This window comes from Jaculus jaculus, chromosome 2, assembly GCF_020740685.1.
Source record: "Jaculus jaculus isolate mJacJac1 chromosome 2, mJacJac1.mat.Y.cur, whole genome shotgun sequence".
In the NCBI taxonomy this organism is placed as follows: Eukaryota; Metazoa; Chordata; class Mammalia; order Rodentia; family Dipodidae; genus Jaculus; species Jaculus jaculus.
The window spans coordinates 173392953-173406915 of NC_059103.1; the positions used below are offsets into that span (position 1 = coordinate 173392953).

Here is a 13963-nt window from a genome sequence, read left to right on the forward strand (position 1 = left end):
AGCGCCGAGCCTGGCAGGACCCGTGGGCACACGCTGGCACACGTACACATGCACGCTAGCCCACACTGTCCTCCAGCTCCATGCCAGCACAGCACAGCAAATACTGACACAGGCCAGGTGCCACTACCTCTTTCACAATGTGCTCCTAGTCTGGGGACCAGCTTCCTGTCCCCAAGTAAACGGTCACCTTATGAGCATGATGACATGGGGGGTTTTGTTTCGTGTTGTTTTTTGGTTTATTTAAGGTAGGATCACTCTAGCCCAGGCTGACTGGAGTTCACTATGTAGTCTCAGGGTGACCTCGAACTCACCACAATCCTTCTACCTCTGCCTCCCTGAGTGCTGGGATTAAAGGCGGGTCATGGTTTTTAAATACCCTTTGAGTGTCTTATTGATTCGTGGGAGAGACAATGGATCTATGTTCCTTAATCAGAATTCTTTTAACTTTAGGATAAAAATAAACAAGTGGAGCCGGCCTTTAATCCCAGCATCCCAGAGGTGCAAGTGGGAAAAAATCACTGTGATCTGGAGGCCACCCTGAGAATTCACAGTGAATGTAGTGAGTGTAGTAAGACTACATAGGTCGGCCTGGACTGGAGTGAGACCCTACCTCAAAAAAAAAAAAAAAAAAAAACTACCATATACATTTACAGCATAATGATGTTGCATTTTATTTTTCAAAGTAAAAGCTTTAAATGTGGGGGGGGAAGCAAACCATTTGGCACATGGAGAACTTCTACGTCAGGAGACCCAGAGTTTATGCTTTGTTTGGTTTTAGAGTTTAGAGTTGCTGGGGTTTGGTTTTTCGGTTTTTTTTTGGGGGGGGGGGTCCAAAGTAGGGTCTGGCTCTAGTCCAGGCTGACCTGAAACTCTGTAGCCTCAGGGTAGCCTCGAACTCACAGTGATCCTCCTACCTCTAAATACTGGGATTAAAGGTGTGTGCCACCTCACCTGGCTGTTGCTTGTTTTGAGACAGGATCTCACTTTGTAACCCAAGCTGGCCTAAAACTCAAGGCAATCCTCCTACCTCAGCTTCCTAAGATCACAGGCGTGAGCCGCCACGCACACCACCGTGGACTTGAACAGTTCTGAAACTGCAGATTCACACTAGAGCAAAGCTGTGACACCTACTCCTTCCTGTACCACAAATATGGCCTAACGAGTGAGGAACAAAAATCTACGGATTCACTCATGCACGCTGAGAGGCACAGACCGGAGCGCTGGTCCGCGCACACGGAGACTGCTAGCTCAGAAGGACAGCAGCGCGCTACATCACTAGGCGTCACAGGAGTCGCGTGCGCGAAGCAGAAGGCTCAGGGTTTCTTTGCTGTGTATGACATGTGAAGAACAAAACAAGCAGAAACATGATCAGAGACAGCAGCTAGGCAGAAGACTGGAAAATACAAAGTGTAACTTTGTGGGAAAATAAAATGTTCGGTATCTTTTATTTGTGTGTACGGTGTCTGTATGTGTGTGCGTGTAGTTGCACACGCCAAGACCAAAGGAGAATGTCAGGATGCCCTCCATCCTTGTGTGATAACTCCTTGAGACAAGCCTCTCGCTTAACTTGGAGCTCCTGTTTTTCAGCCACACTGGCTGACCGGCAATTCTCCTGTCTCAACCTTCCTCAGCACTGGGGTCACAGGCATGGCTTTTTACATGGGTGCTGGGAATCAAACACAGGTCATCATGCATGTGCAGCAAATAGTCTTACTTGCTATGCCATCTCCCCAACACCCAATGCCCGGTATCTTGTGGGGGCATATACACAACTGCTTAGAGTGTTCAAAATCCAAACTGTACATTGGACATGAGCAAAATGTTCTGCATGGGAAGAACAACTCAATCAAGATGAAATCAAAAGTAAATATGAAACTGGAAATGTTTTATTATAATGACTTATACTATCAGAAACAATACAGCATTTCTGCTAATGCAATTAACTACGTTTACAAGTGAGATACATTAAATGTTAACACTTCACTATCATGGGGCAAATGCAAATGCTAAAAACATGTGATTGGGTTTACCACTATTTTTGAGTTTACTGCCACTACACTGTTATCAATGAAATATCTCATTAGAGAGTAATTTTTAGTAGCCAAATTTAATTTACTCTCACCTCTATATAATAACAAACATTTCCATTACTTTATCTTATGATTTATATTTCCATAAGAAATCACTAAAGTTTAAGAATCTCATCTTACTATCATTAATTATGTACCAATTACAAATGACTGGATCCAATGCTAGCATGCAGAGGTGAGCGGTCAGCACTAGAGCTGGAGCTGGAGCCTATTAACAGAACTGAGGGGGGCCCTGACTCCACCCTCAGCACCCAGCTCTCAGAAACCTTAACACTGCAGATATGGAACATGGAGTGGTGGCTCAAGTTTGTAATCCCAGAATCAAGACTGAGGCAGGAGGATGACTGGGCTAGATCAAGACCTTACCTTTTAAAAAAAAAAAATGGAGCTGGAGAGATGGCTTAGCAGTTAAGGCACTTGCCTTTGAAGCCCAATGACCCAGGTTCAATTCCCCAGTACCCACATAAGCCAGATGCACAAGGTGGTACACATCTAGAGGCCCTGGCACTCCCATTCTCTCTCCCCCTCCCTCCCCTGCCTTTCTGTCTTTCTCAAATAAATAATTCTTTTAAGGTTTTATTTTATTTATTTATTAGAAACATAAAGAGGAAGAGAGAGAATGGGCACACCAGGGCCTCTAAGTTATGTGGGACCTGGAGAATTGAACCTGGGTCCTTAGGCTTCACAGGCATATGCTTTAACTGCTAAGCCATCTCTCCAGCCCCCTCAAGTAATTTCTTAGCCAGGCATGGTGGCACACGCCTTTAATCCCAGCACTCGGGAGGCAAAGGTAGGAGGATCGCCGTAAATTCACGGCCAGCCTTAAACTACATAGTGAATTCCAAGTCACCCTGGGCTAGAGTGAGAACCTACCTTGAAAAACCAAAATAATAATAATTGCTAATGGTAAATTTGAGCCATGTGTGGTTGAACATGCCTGCCTTTGATCCCAGAACACACTGAGACAGAGGTACTGGGAGTTCCAGGTCAGCCTGGGCTTGAGGCCCTACCTTGAAAACAACAATAACAAAAAGAATGACAAATTTTCTAACTTGTTAGAATCCATTTGACTTTATTAAGAAAAATTATCTAAGCTATCAAAAAGCATTTCTAAGACAACAGGAAAACCTGAATAAACTGGGTTCTGATACTAAGGTACTTTTCGGTATCTTCGGGGTGTCACCATTAAGAAGCACTGAAGACTTTTCAACTGAGCCCGCCTGACCGTGGGGAGCCAAGAAGACTGGGACGAGGCTGCGTGATGGAGTACACGACGTTCACTGCACTACTTTCCTCTCGTTTTGTTTATGCTAAAATTTTTAGGCTGGAGAGAGAGATGGCTTAGCAGTTAAGGCACATGCTTGCCTGCAAAGCCTAAGGATCCAGGTTTGATTCCCCAGGACCCATGTACACCCGCTGCACAAGGTGGTGCATGCATCCAGAGTTCATTTGTAGTGGCTGGAGGTCCTGGTTGCACCCATTCTCTACCTGCCCGCCCCCTTCAAATAAGAAAAAATATTTTTAAAAATTTTCACAAAAGGCTTATTTAAAACTCAGTGACATTGGGTGTGATGAGTGCAAGGCTAGCCTGAGACTACATAGAGCCCCTACCTCCAAAGACAAAGACAAAAAAAAGTGACAAAAATAAATCAACAATTCCTAATTACAAGGATGGCAAGGCACCAAAACTACCGAAACTCGAGCAGTAACTGGAGTCTTTCCTTAATCAGATGTCTGATAGAATGGAAAAGTCACCTACAACCCCCTCCTGTAACACATGCTCCCTCCCTGCTCTCCTTCATAAGGTGGGATGTGGCTCAGTTGGTAACAGTGCTTGCCTAGCACATTGGAAGCCCTGGTTTAGAACCCCAGCATTACGTAACCCAACTATGGAGGGAACATCAGAAATTCAAGGTCATCCTTGGCTATCTAATAAGCATACTACATGAGAACTTGACTCAAAAGACTATAGAAATAAATAAAAACCGGGTGTGGTGGTGGACCCCTATAGTCCCAGCACTCAGGCAGCAGACAAAAGAGCTGTTGGAGGTTACCCTAGGCTACATAGCAACACTCTGTTTCAAAACAAACAAAAACGTACAAGTGTAATTTGACAGTATTTCCCTTAGAAACATTTCCTAAATAACCTAATTGTTATGGAAAACAACCCCCCCTTTCCTAACTCCATTAGAACACTCCAAATCTACCCTGCATATCATGTTCCTTTGTATGACCATATAATTTCCCTTCACTAGTATCTGTTTACTTCTTCCTCTGATTTAGCAATGGTTTTCTTGATTTGTAAATTGGATCTGTTCATTTGTCTTTACTTTCAATTTTCCCCCCGAGGCAGGGTCTCACTCTAGCCAAGCTGACAGAAAGTCTGTGGCCCTAAACGGGCCTCAAACTCATGGCGCTTCTTATACCTCAGCCTCCTAAGTCCTAGGGTTAAAGGTGTGTGTGTGCCACTACACCAGGCTGTATTTTCCATTTTTTTGTTGGGCTATTCACACCGTTTTTTCAACTTTACTGAATTAATTTTCTAAGCACTAACAATCTCAATAGTCAACCAGTAAGAATCCCACTAATTATGTGATGCTTTATCACATTCAGCCTAATATTCAGTTTGTTCTGGGTGAAGTTTTGATTTTTTTGGTTTGTTTGGTTGGGTTGTTTTGTTTTGTTTTGTTTTTCGAGGTAGGGTCTCACTCTAGCCCAGACTGACCTGGAATTCACTATGTAGTCTCAGGGTGATCCTCCTACCTCTGCCTCTGGTGGGATTAAAGGTGTGAACCACCCAGCTTGGTTTATTGGGTTTTGTAGGGAGAAGTTGTTTTAGGTACAGCCCACTGATATTTTAGGCAGCTTTAATTATTATAATCTCGACCCTCCATAACCTTTGTTCAGCTCAGTTCAATCCCTGCCATGCCTTCTGGCTCCTAAGTGGGCAAGGATATGTTCTAGTCTTTAAAATCCAACAGTTCTAGCAGGGCATGGTGGTACACATCTTTAATCCCAGCACTCGGGAGGCACTTGGGAGGTAGGATGATTGCTGTGAGTTCAAGGCCAACCTGAGACTACAAAGTAAATTCCAGGTTAGCCTGGGCAAAAGTGAGACCCCACCTCAAAAAAAAAAACCAAAACACAGTTCTGATGATGACTGCTGACCATGTGCCCCTCCAATCAATGCTCTCCAGCTGACTCTAAAAAGACAGCACTATTCTCTATTTGCACTGTCCCAAAAGGTACTGAAACTATCTATGTGGCCTCCAGTCACTTGAAATGTGTCTAGTTACTGAAGGACTAACTTAAAACTTTAATTTCAATTAACTTTAAATGGCTCAGGAGTTAAGATACTTGCCAAAGACTAACTTAAGAACTTAATATTTCTTGAACTGTCCTTCACAAAAAAATAAATAAATAAATAACGTTTATTTTTAACGACTATGTGCACTGGAGATAATAGGCCAAGGTTTCTGAGCTGAGACCAAATGACTTTTTGGCCAGGACAGTGTTGTGCTGTGGGGGAGTTGCCCTGAACACTAAGGAATTTAGGTAACATCTCTGCCCTCTATCCACTAGGGACCAAAAGCAATGTGGCAGCCATGGGCTGGAGAAAGCACAGTAGGTAGGTAAAGTGCTTGCCTTGTAAGCCTGAGGACCAGAGTTTGATCCCCAGAACCCACCTAAAAATACTAGATATGGAGACACACACTTGTAATCCCAGTACTGGGTAGGCAGAGACAGAAAGATCCTTGCAGTTCTCTGGGAGAGCAAGCTCCAGGCCAATGTGAGATCCCGTTTCAATTTTTTTAAAAAAGAGGCTAGCGAGATGGCTCAGTGGTTAAGGTATTCACCTTCAACACCTTAATGACCTGGGTCTGATTCCCAAGTACCCATACAAAGCCAGATAAACAACAACGTGGTGCATGTATCTGGAGTTCGAGGCACTCGCACGCCCTTTCTGTCTTCCTTACCCAAACAAAATGCTTAAAAAAAAAAAAAAAAAAAAAGCAGCAACAGCTGGGCGTGGTGGTGCACACCCTTAATCCCAGCACTCAGGAGGTACAGATAGGAGGAGTGCCGTGAGTTCGAGGACACCCTGAGCCTCCATAGTAAATTCCAGGTCCGCCTGGGTTAGAGTGAGACCCTACCTCAGAAAACCAAAAAAAAAAAAAAAAAAAAAAAGGCACAGGACGGCCTTCAAAGTTCTCCTCTCATACACAGACACACAGGTACCTGCACACATTTTTCAATTAAAATTTGTCCAGGTTTAGGACTTGAGAGATGGCTTAGGAGTTAAGGTCAAATACACAAGGTAGTGCAAGCATCTGGACTTTGCACGGGCTAGAGGCCCTGGCACTCCCATTCTTTTTATCTCTCTCTCTCTCTGGTAAATGAATTAAAAAAAAAAAAAAAAAAGAACGGTCCACGTTATGGGCTGGAGGGATGACTTAGTGATTAAGCGCTTGCCTGTGAAGCCTAAGGACTGTGGTTAGAGGCTCCATTCCCCAGGACCCACGTAAGCCAGATGCACACGGTGACACATGCATCTGGAGTTCGTTTGCAGTGGCTGGAGGCCCTGATGTGCCCATTCTTTCTCTCTCTGTCTGGCACTCTCAAGTAAGTAAGTAAAAATTAAAAAAAAAAAAAATTCTTAAAAAACGGTCCAGGCTTAAAGCATAGCACAGTGCTACAGCATGCCCAAAGACCTAGGTTCAACCCTTAGCACTAAAAATAAAATTTAAAATGGGGGGGGGGGGCGGCTGGAGAGATGGCTTAACAGTTAAGGCGTTTGCCTACAAAGCCAAAGGATCTCAGTTCAACTCTCCAGGACCCATGTAAGCCAGATGTACAAAGTGGTTCATGTATCTGGAGTTCATTAGCAGTGGCTGGAGGCCCTGGCATGCCCATTCTTTCTCTCTCTCCCTGCCTCTTTCTCTCTTGCTCTCTCAAATAAAATAATAAAATAAAATAAAAATGTAGCCAGGGGTTGGGGATTTAGCTCAGAGGATGAGTGGTCCTCAGCACCAAAACAAACAAACAAAAAATGTAGCCCCAGGAGTGGTGGCACATGCTTTAGTCCCAGCACTCATATAGGATTGCTGTGAGTTCAACGGCAGCCTGAGAATACATAGTGAATTCCAGGTCAGCCTGGACTAGAGCAGGACTATCCCTCAAAAAAAGTCTCACAACACTGCCAAATACACCCTGGGGCAACAATGCTATCAGGTGAAAATCACACATTTAGGACTACAAATAGAGGGATTTTTGTTTTTCCAGTGGGGTCTTGCTATGAAGGCCTGACTAGCATGGAACTTCCAATGCAGACCAGGCTGAAATTGTACTTGCTGCAATCCTCCTGCCTCACCCTTCCAAATGTTGGGATCATAGGCATGAGCCACCAAGCTCATGTTACATTTCTCATTCTATACTAAGCACCTTTCTAGGGGGTTAGAGGTATAACTCAATGGTACAGCTTGCTTAGCATTCATAAGATCCTGGGTTCAATTCCATTATAAATATTATGGACTGAGTAACTGCTTTTCTACTGGAAAACCAGGCAGCATATAGAAAAAGTAACAAAGTAACTGTCTTATTTTTTTCTGGGGATAGAGGGTGGGCAAAGGTAGGGTCTCACTGCTGTAGCTCAGGCTGACCTGGAATTCACTATGTAGTTTCAGGCTGGACTGGAACACACAGGGATCCTCCTACCTCTGCCTCCCAAGTGCTGGGATTAAAAGAATCTTTTTATAGTCTTTTCTACAGATTCCACAGTATTTGTGTCTTCCCTATTTCAATTAAATTGTCCCTCCCTGACCTCGAGGTAGGTACTTTGCCTACCAGTTCCAAATTCTCTTACCTTACAGCCTTACAGCACCCTAAGGGAGAAAGAGAAGAAAATCTTTTGATATGACAAACAAGTCTCTTTATGATTTCACAATGCATTATAATGCCAAAAGGCAAAGCTCACAGGAAAATTCCAGACATAGTCAAACAATGGGCCCTGGTTTGTACTGTAACCAAATGTAATCTTGAAGAGCAATTTGAGGACAAGCCATACCAAGCCCAAAAACCTTTCAAAAAAACTCCTGATCTAGCTCTAGAAAAGGGTTTTAAAAAACTGGCTGTGTTCGAAGCCAGCCTGAGACTACATAGTGAATTCTAGGTCAGCCTGGGCTACAGAGACTCTACCTGGGGGGGGGGGGGGAGAGGAAAAGGAAAAAAAAAAAAACCAGGGTTAAGAAGACAAAAATTCCTAGCCAAGAGCCAAGCATGGTGGCTCACACCTTTAATCCCAGCACTCAGGAGGCTGGATCTGATAGGAGGATCACCTTGAGTTCAAGACCCTACCACGAAAAACCAAAAAAAAAAAAACCTTGACAAAAACTTAAGTTAATGTGGAACACCAGAGAGAGCCTGAGGGGAGGAGCAATCCAAACTGCAGGCATATGACTGTTCTAAAGTCAGGGAGACAGGCAAAATTTTCTCAAACGCAGGCCACGTGGACTAGTGAGGAAAGTCCTAGATGTAAAAAAAAAAAAAGTCAGAAGACAGATCACATGTATCTGGGCAGGAGCTCATTGTGCATCCCTGGATAAAGTCCACAAGCCTGAGCCTGGTTCTTCCGCTCATTAAAGAATGGTCCACCTGACTTCTCCCTTCCCAGGCACTTTGCAGCATTGGTGGTAAGGCACTTGAGGGCTCCCTGAGGATGCACAGCCAGGTTCTTGGTAGATTCCTGCACACACAGGACCTCATGCAAGCTAGGCCAGCACCGGCAGTTATCTTTTGTGCAGTTCCATACAACTTGTCTAGTCTTACAGCTTTAACTGTGAAGAAAAAAATCTATCTATTCATACACACCCCCCCGTGTGTGTGTGTGTGTGTGTGTGTTTTGTGACTTTCTTCTTAAATTGTTTTTATTTATGGGGGGGGGGCACCAGGGCCTCCTGACTCTGCAGATGAACTCCATACGCATGCGCCACTTTGTGCATCTGGCTTTACGCGGCTAATGGAGAATCAAACAGACTTTGTAAGCGTGCGTCTTTAACCACTGAGTCATCTCCCCAAGCCTTTCACGACTTTCATGGGCAACAGTTCTCATATTAAAATGAGGACGCGGTGGTAGCACACTCTTTTCTAATTCCAGCTTGATGGAAAGTATTTTGTCAGTACTACAGGCTGTTGACTGTAATCCTAGCACTTGGAAGGTAGAGGTACTTAGTTCCCTAGTTCAAGATCAGCCTTCATAAAACTTCGTCTCAAAAAGCCACAAAAAAAGTTCGGTGTGTGGGCTGGAGGGTTGGCTTAGCAGTTAAGGACCTTGCCTGCAATGCCCAAGGACCCAGATTCGATTCTCCAGGACCCACGTAAGCCAGATGCACAAAGTAACACAAGTTAATTTGTAGTGGCTGGAGCCCCTGGTGCACCCATTCTCATTCTCTCTCTCTCTGCTTCTTTCTTTCAATTAATAAAAAATAAAATATAGGAATAAATAAAAAGAAGGTGGATGTGGTAGGGCATACTTTTAATCCTAGCACTTAGGAAGCAAAAGTAGAAGGATCACGGAGTGCAAGGACAACCTGGAACTACAAAGTTCCGGATCAGCCTGGGCTAAAGTGAGACCCCATCTCAAAAAAAAAAAAAAGCAAGCCACAAAAGAGAAAGAAAGGAGACAAAGGCACCCTACCTACCTCTACACCACCTTCAACAGACAAAGCTCATTTATGGCGACTAGATACAACTACAGGTGACTAAAATATTACCTGCTGGGCCTCACTAGTTCCTCATCTGCCACCTTAATGCAACACACTGTTAACTCTATCCACTTGCCTTTTCTCTTCATAAAACTCACAGGAAGGTATGATGGTGCACATCTGTAATCTCAGCACTGGGCTGGAGAGGTGGCTCAGCGGTTAGGGTGCTTGCCCTGTAATTTCAGCACTCAGAAGCTGAGGCAGGAGGATTTTGAGCTCAACAGCAGTTTGAGGAACATAGGAACACCCTGTCTCCAAAAAACAGGGGCAGGGGCCTGGGCAGATGGCTCAGCAGTTAAGGCGGTTGCTGCAAAGCCTAACCACCCAGGGTTCAATTCCCCAGTACCCACATAAAGCTGGATACACAATACAGTAGCATATGCATCTAGAGTTCATTTGCAATGGCTAGAGGCCCATTATCTCTGTCTCTCTGTACCTGCTTGCAAATAAATGGATATTTTTTAAGAAACACAAAGCCACAAATACTTAATAACACAAAAGAAATAAATACAAGATGATTATGTGTCTACACTGAAAATGGAGGGGTAGCCTTAAAAAAAAAAAAAGTTATGTGTAAGTAAACTTCTCAGGTGACTGATGTATGAGGAATACTAAAAAGTTAAAGTGCCCAACATAGCTTAACTAGTTGAATGCATGCCTGCCAAGCAGGAAGCCCTACATTCAAGCCCCGGGGAACCACATATGCAGGTGGGTGTGGTGGAGGCTCAGAAGTGCAAGATCATCCTTGGCTACGAAGAATTTGGAAGTCAGTCTGCACACCCAAGACTCTGTTCTCAAAAAAAAAAAAAAAAAAAAAGAGTGCCCCACACAACTGAAGAATGTCTTTCAGCATGCAGAAATGCAGAAGCTAGCTGGGGTTCTTACAAGGTTAGGACTAGTATATGCCCTGCTACTATCCACTCTGATGCACTTTTCTCAGTTACACAACAAACACCAACAAGCTACCAGCCTGGTTCGAAAATTTACAAGACTTCTGTTGAAGTCTTTAAAACTACCTCTAATGAAACAGAGTGAGGACCATTTACCATTTAACAAAGTGTTAGATAACTTACAGGTTATTTCCGAGTTTAGATGAACTTTTACAAGACAACTCCAACTAGGTAATGCTTTCAAAAAGCATTCCATGTTTCACAAACATATACTTAAACAATATGGCTACAGTAAAGATTAGACAAATCCACACCCAAAGCTGAAAACGACACCACCAGCTCAGATTTAAAAGCCATCTGCCCCACCTAGCGTGGTTTCTGACTTCAAGACAGGAGAGGCCAGTATCTCAGCAAGTTAGGTCTCTCCTTTCCCCGGGGAAGCACAAAACTAACTCCGAGTCAGACAACTTAAGTCATACAGTTGGTCACTTAGCAAAAATTACATCTCATTTCTAAGCTGGGGACACGGGTGGCCTTCTATACTCAAAAGATATGGGCAGCAGGGACGCATTCGGGTGGAAAAGGGAGGCTTAAAATGCCCCACTTTCTGACCTGTAAACATTTGTCCCATCATTAGATCAGAGTCTTAGATTCTAAGACAAGCTTTAATGGAGGCGTCCCTCCAGCTCCCAGTCTCTTCTCCAACAGTGAAGGAACTTTTCCTGTTTTATCTCAGCTCCGGGACAGCATGTGGTCTTGCAACTCAATATCCCAAACTGGCAAGGAACAGGGGTTGACGATAAGGGAAGAAGAATCCAAACCAAAAAAGCCTTAGGGGGAAATTTTTTTTTTTTTTAAATCAAAATTCCTCCTCCGTCCAGAGGCAAACCCAACCCAGAAATTTACAGCGGGTTGAGAAAAGCAGCATTGCGAACTGCCAACGTTAAGAGTTTTCCTTTGACACTCCACGCACGGTTTTCAGCTGTCAAATTACAACTCAGGAAAACATTATCGTTAGAATTAAAAAAAAAAAAAAAAAAGGAAACAGCAACAACAAAAAATAAAAATAAAAAAGCGCTCACCCACCAAGGGGGCTCGAGAGCTGGCGCTGCCAACACCATTTCCAAGGAAGGCGAGCAAAGTGGATCCACTCCACCACCCTAGCCCCGCCTCGCCCCATCCCCTCTCCCGGGACAGCCCAACCTCACGGCAGGGGTTCACATTTGATAATAATAACAACAACCATAATAATCATGGCGCTGCCTGCCTCTCTCCCTCCCCCACCCCCGCGGATCGGTGGGGAATCGCCTCCCCCACCCCGCCTGGAGATGGCCCGGAGTGCAGACCACCCCACGGGACGCACAGCTCACCCGGCAGCCCCGGGGCGAAACCAGGCCCAGGCAGCCGGCCCCGGGGTGGGTCGGGGGAGGCTCGCCCCGCTCCTCCTATTCCCTCTCTTTTTACCTCCACCATCCCCCATCCGCATTGTCTGTCTCAATTCAACTTTGACTAATATGGATTCCTCGGGCCTGGGCCGGGTGGTGATTACAAGCCCGGCCCCGGGGGTGAGCCCAGGCCGGAGCTGCCCCCCACCACCATGCCGGCGCCCCAGCCCCGGAGGCGCTCCCTCCCCTTCCCCTCCCCCCCCCGCCCCGGCCCGGCAACCCCCGATGGGGAAGGGTCTGCGGCGCGCCCGGCCGTCTCCCCCCCCCCCCACCGCGGGCTCCGTCCACAGCGCGCTCCCCGCACCCCACGACCACAAGTTCGCCCCGGAAGGGGCCTACAGGGGGCAGTAAGGATTCCCCCGGCCCCGCCGGCGGGTAAACAGCAGCGCTGGCCCCGGGCCCCGGCGCGGCCCGTGGGGGGAGGGGAGGGCGGGCGAGGGGAGGGGAGAAGCCGGGGCCCGGCGCCCCTCCTCCCCACCCGGCCGGCCGCCAGCACGGTTACCTGTCATTGAGCTGGTCCTCCGTGCCGGGCAGCGGGTGAACCACGAAATGGATGGACGTCATGGTGCTGGCCGCACGTCCGCGTCCCGGGGACGAGCCCCTCCCGCTCTCGCCCGTCCCCCCGACTCCCTGGCCCTCGTCGGAGCCCACGGCCGCCGCCACCACCACCTCTTGCCGGTGGTCCCCGATGGAGGGAAGCGAACGCGCAGGGGCCGCCGCCGCCGCCTCGTCCTCGTCCTCGTCCCGGCGTTCGTGTCCGCGGCCCGGCGGGACGGACGGGATCACCGCGCCAGGCGCTCGCCCGGCGCCGGCAGCCCCGGGGCGTCGCGGGGAAGAGGACGACGGGCGGAAGAAGAGAGGGAGGAGACGGGCGCGGGCTGCGATGCGAATCAAGGTTTGAGGAGGGGGCGGTGCTGGTGGTGATGGCGGTGGTGATGGTGGCGGTGGTGGCGGTGGTGGTGGCGGTGGTGGTGGTGGTGGTGGGACGCGGGGCGGGGGGTGGGTCCCGGCGGCGGACGGGACGACCGAGGGGACGCGGCGAGGGAGCGTCACCGGCGAGGAGCCGCCGCCTGCGCCGCCGCCGCCATCTTCACTTCTGCCCCAGTTTCTCCGTCTCGCAGGCTCGGCGCCGGGGGAGGGAGGGACGGAGGGAGGGGAAGAGGGAGGGGCGGGCGGGCGGAGGGAGGGAGGGAGGGAGGAGACCGGCGGGCGGGCGGGCGGGGGCGCGGCCGCGAGGGGCGGGGCTCCGGGAAACGGGCGCTCAGGCCCCGGCGATTGGGCGGCTTAACGATGTCGGGCCGCGGCGCTGTAAGGCGCGCGCTCATTGGCGCGCGCCGACCTCGAGCCCGGCCCCTGGGGGGGGGGGGACGCTCCCGAGAGCACGTGTCCGCGCCGGGAGGACGGACGGACGGACGCCCGAGGACGCGGCGGCCCCGCGGGAAGCCGGGCTCCCGGAGCTCTCTCGGAGCGCCTCCTTTCCCTGGGGCGGCCCTGATGAGCTTTGGAGACGCCCCCAAAGGGCTTCCGGGGGTCGCGTCTCGTGCTGCATCCACAGCCCGCGGCGGTGCTGAAACTGGAAGCGTAAAATCGGCTAATGCACCCGCCTTGTGGTGCACTTATGTAAGGACCTGGGCAAAAGGGGATGGGAGGGTCCTGGAATTACTTTGCAGCAACTTTTTTTTTTTTTTTTTTTTTAAGGGTTTCACTCTAGCCCAGGCCGACTTGGAATTAACCATGCAGTCTCAGGGTGACCTCGAACTCATGGCGATCCTCCTAAC

General features: G+C 48.0%; 1 protein-coding gene across 5 annotated transcripts in view; it reads right to left on the reverse strand.

Annotated features, from left to right (window-relative positions):
- Positions 1–12848, reverse strand: part of Ubr5 (ubiquitin protein ligase E3 component n-recognin 5) — a 158411-nt gene extending 145563 nt beyond the window's left edge. For 4 of the 5 annotated variants that reach the window (XM_045144168.1, XM_045144167.1, XM_004663034.3 and 1 more), the window contains exon 1: positions 12688–12847. In XM_045144168.1, the coding sequence (XP_045000103.1) occupies positions 12688–12749 (62 nt within the window). In that variant the 5' untranslated portion in view covers positions 12750–12847. Of the gene's footprint in view, positions 1–12687 lie in introns of all 5 variants that reach the window. The other variant, XM_045144166.1, reaches the window with a different exon arrangement.
- Positions 12849–13963: the final 1115 nt, after the last annotated feature.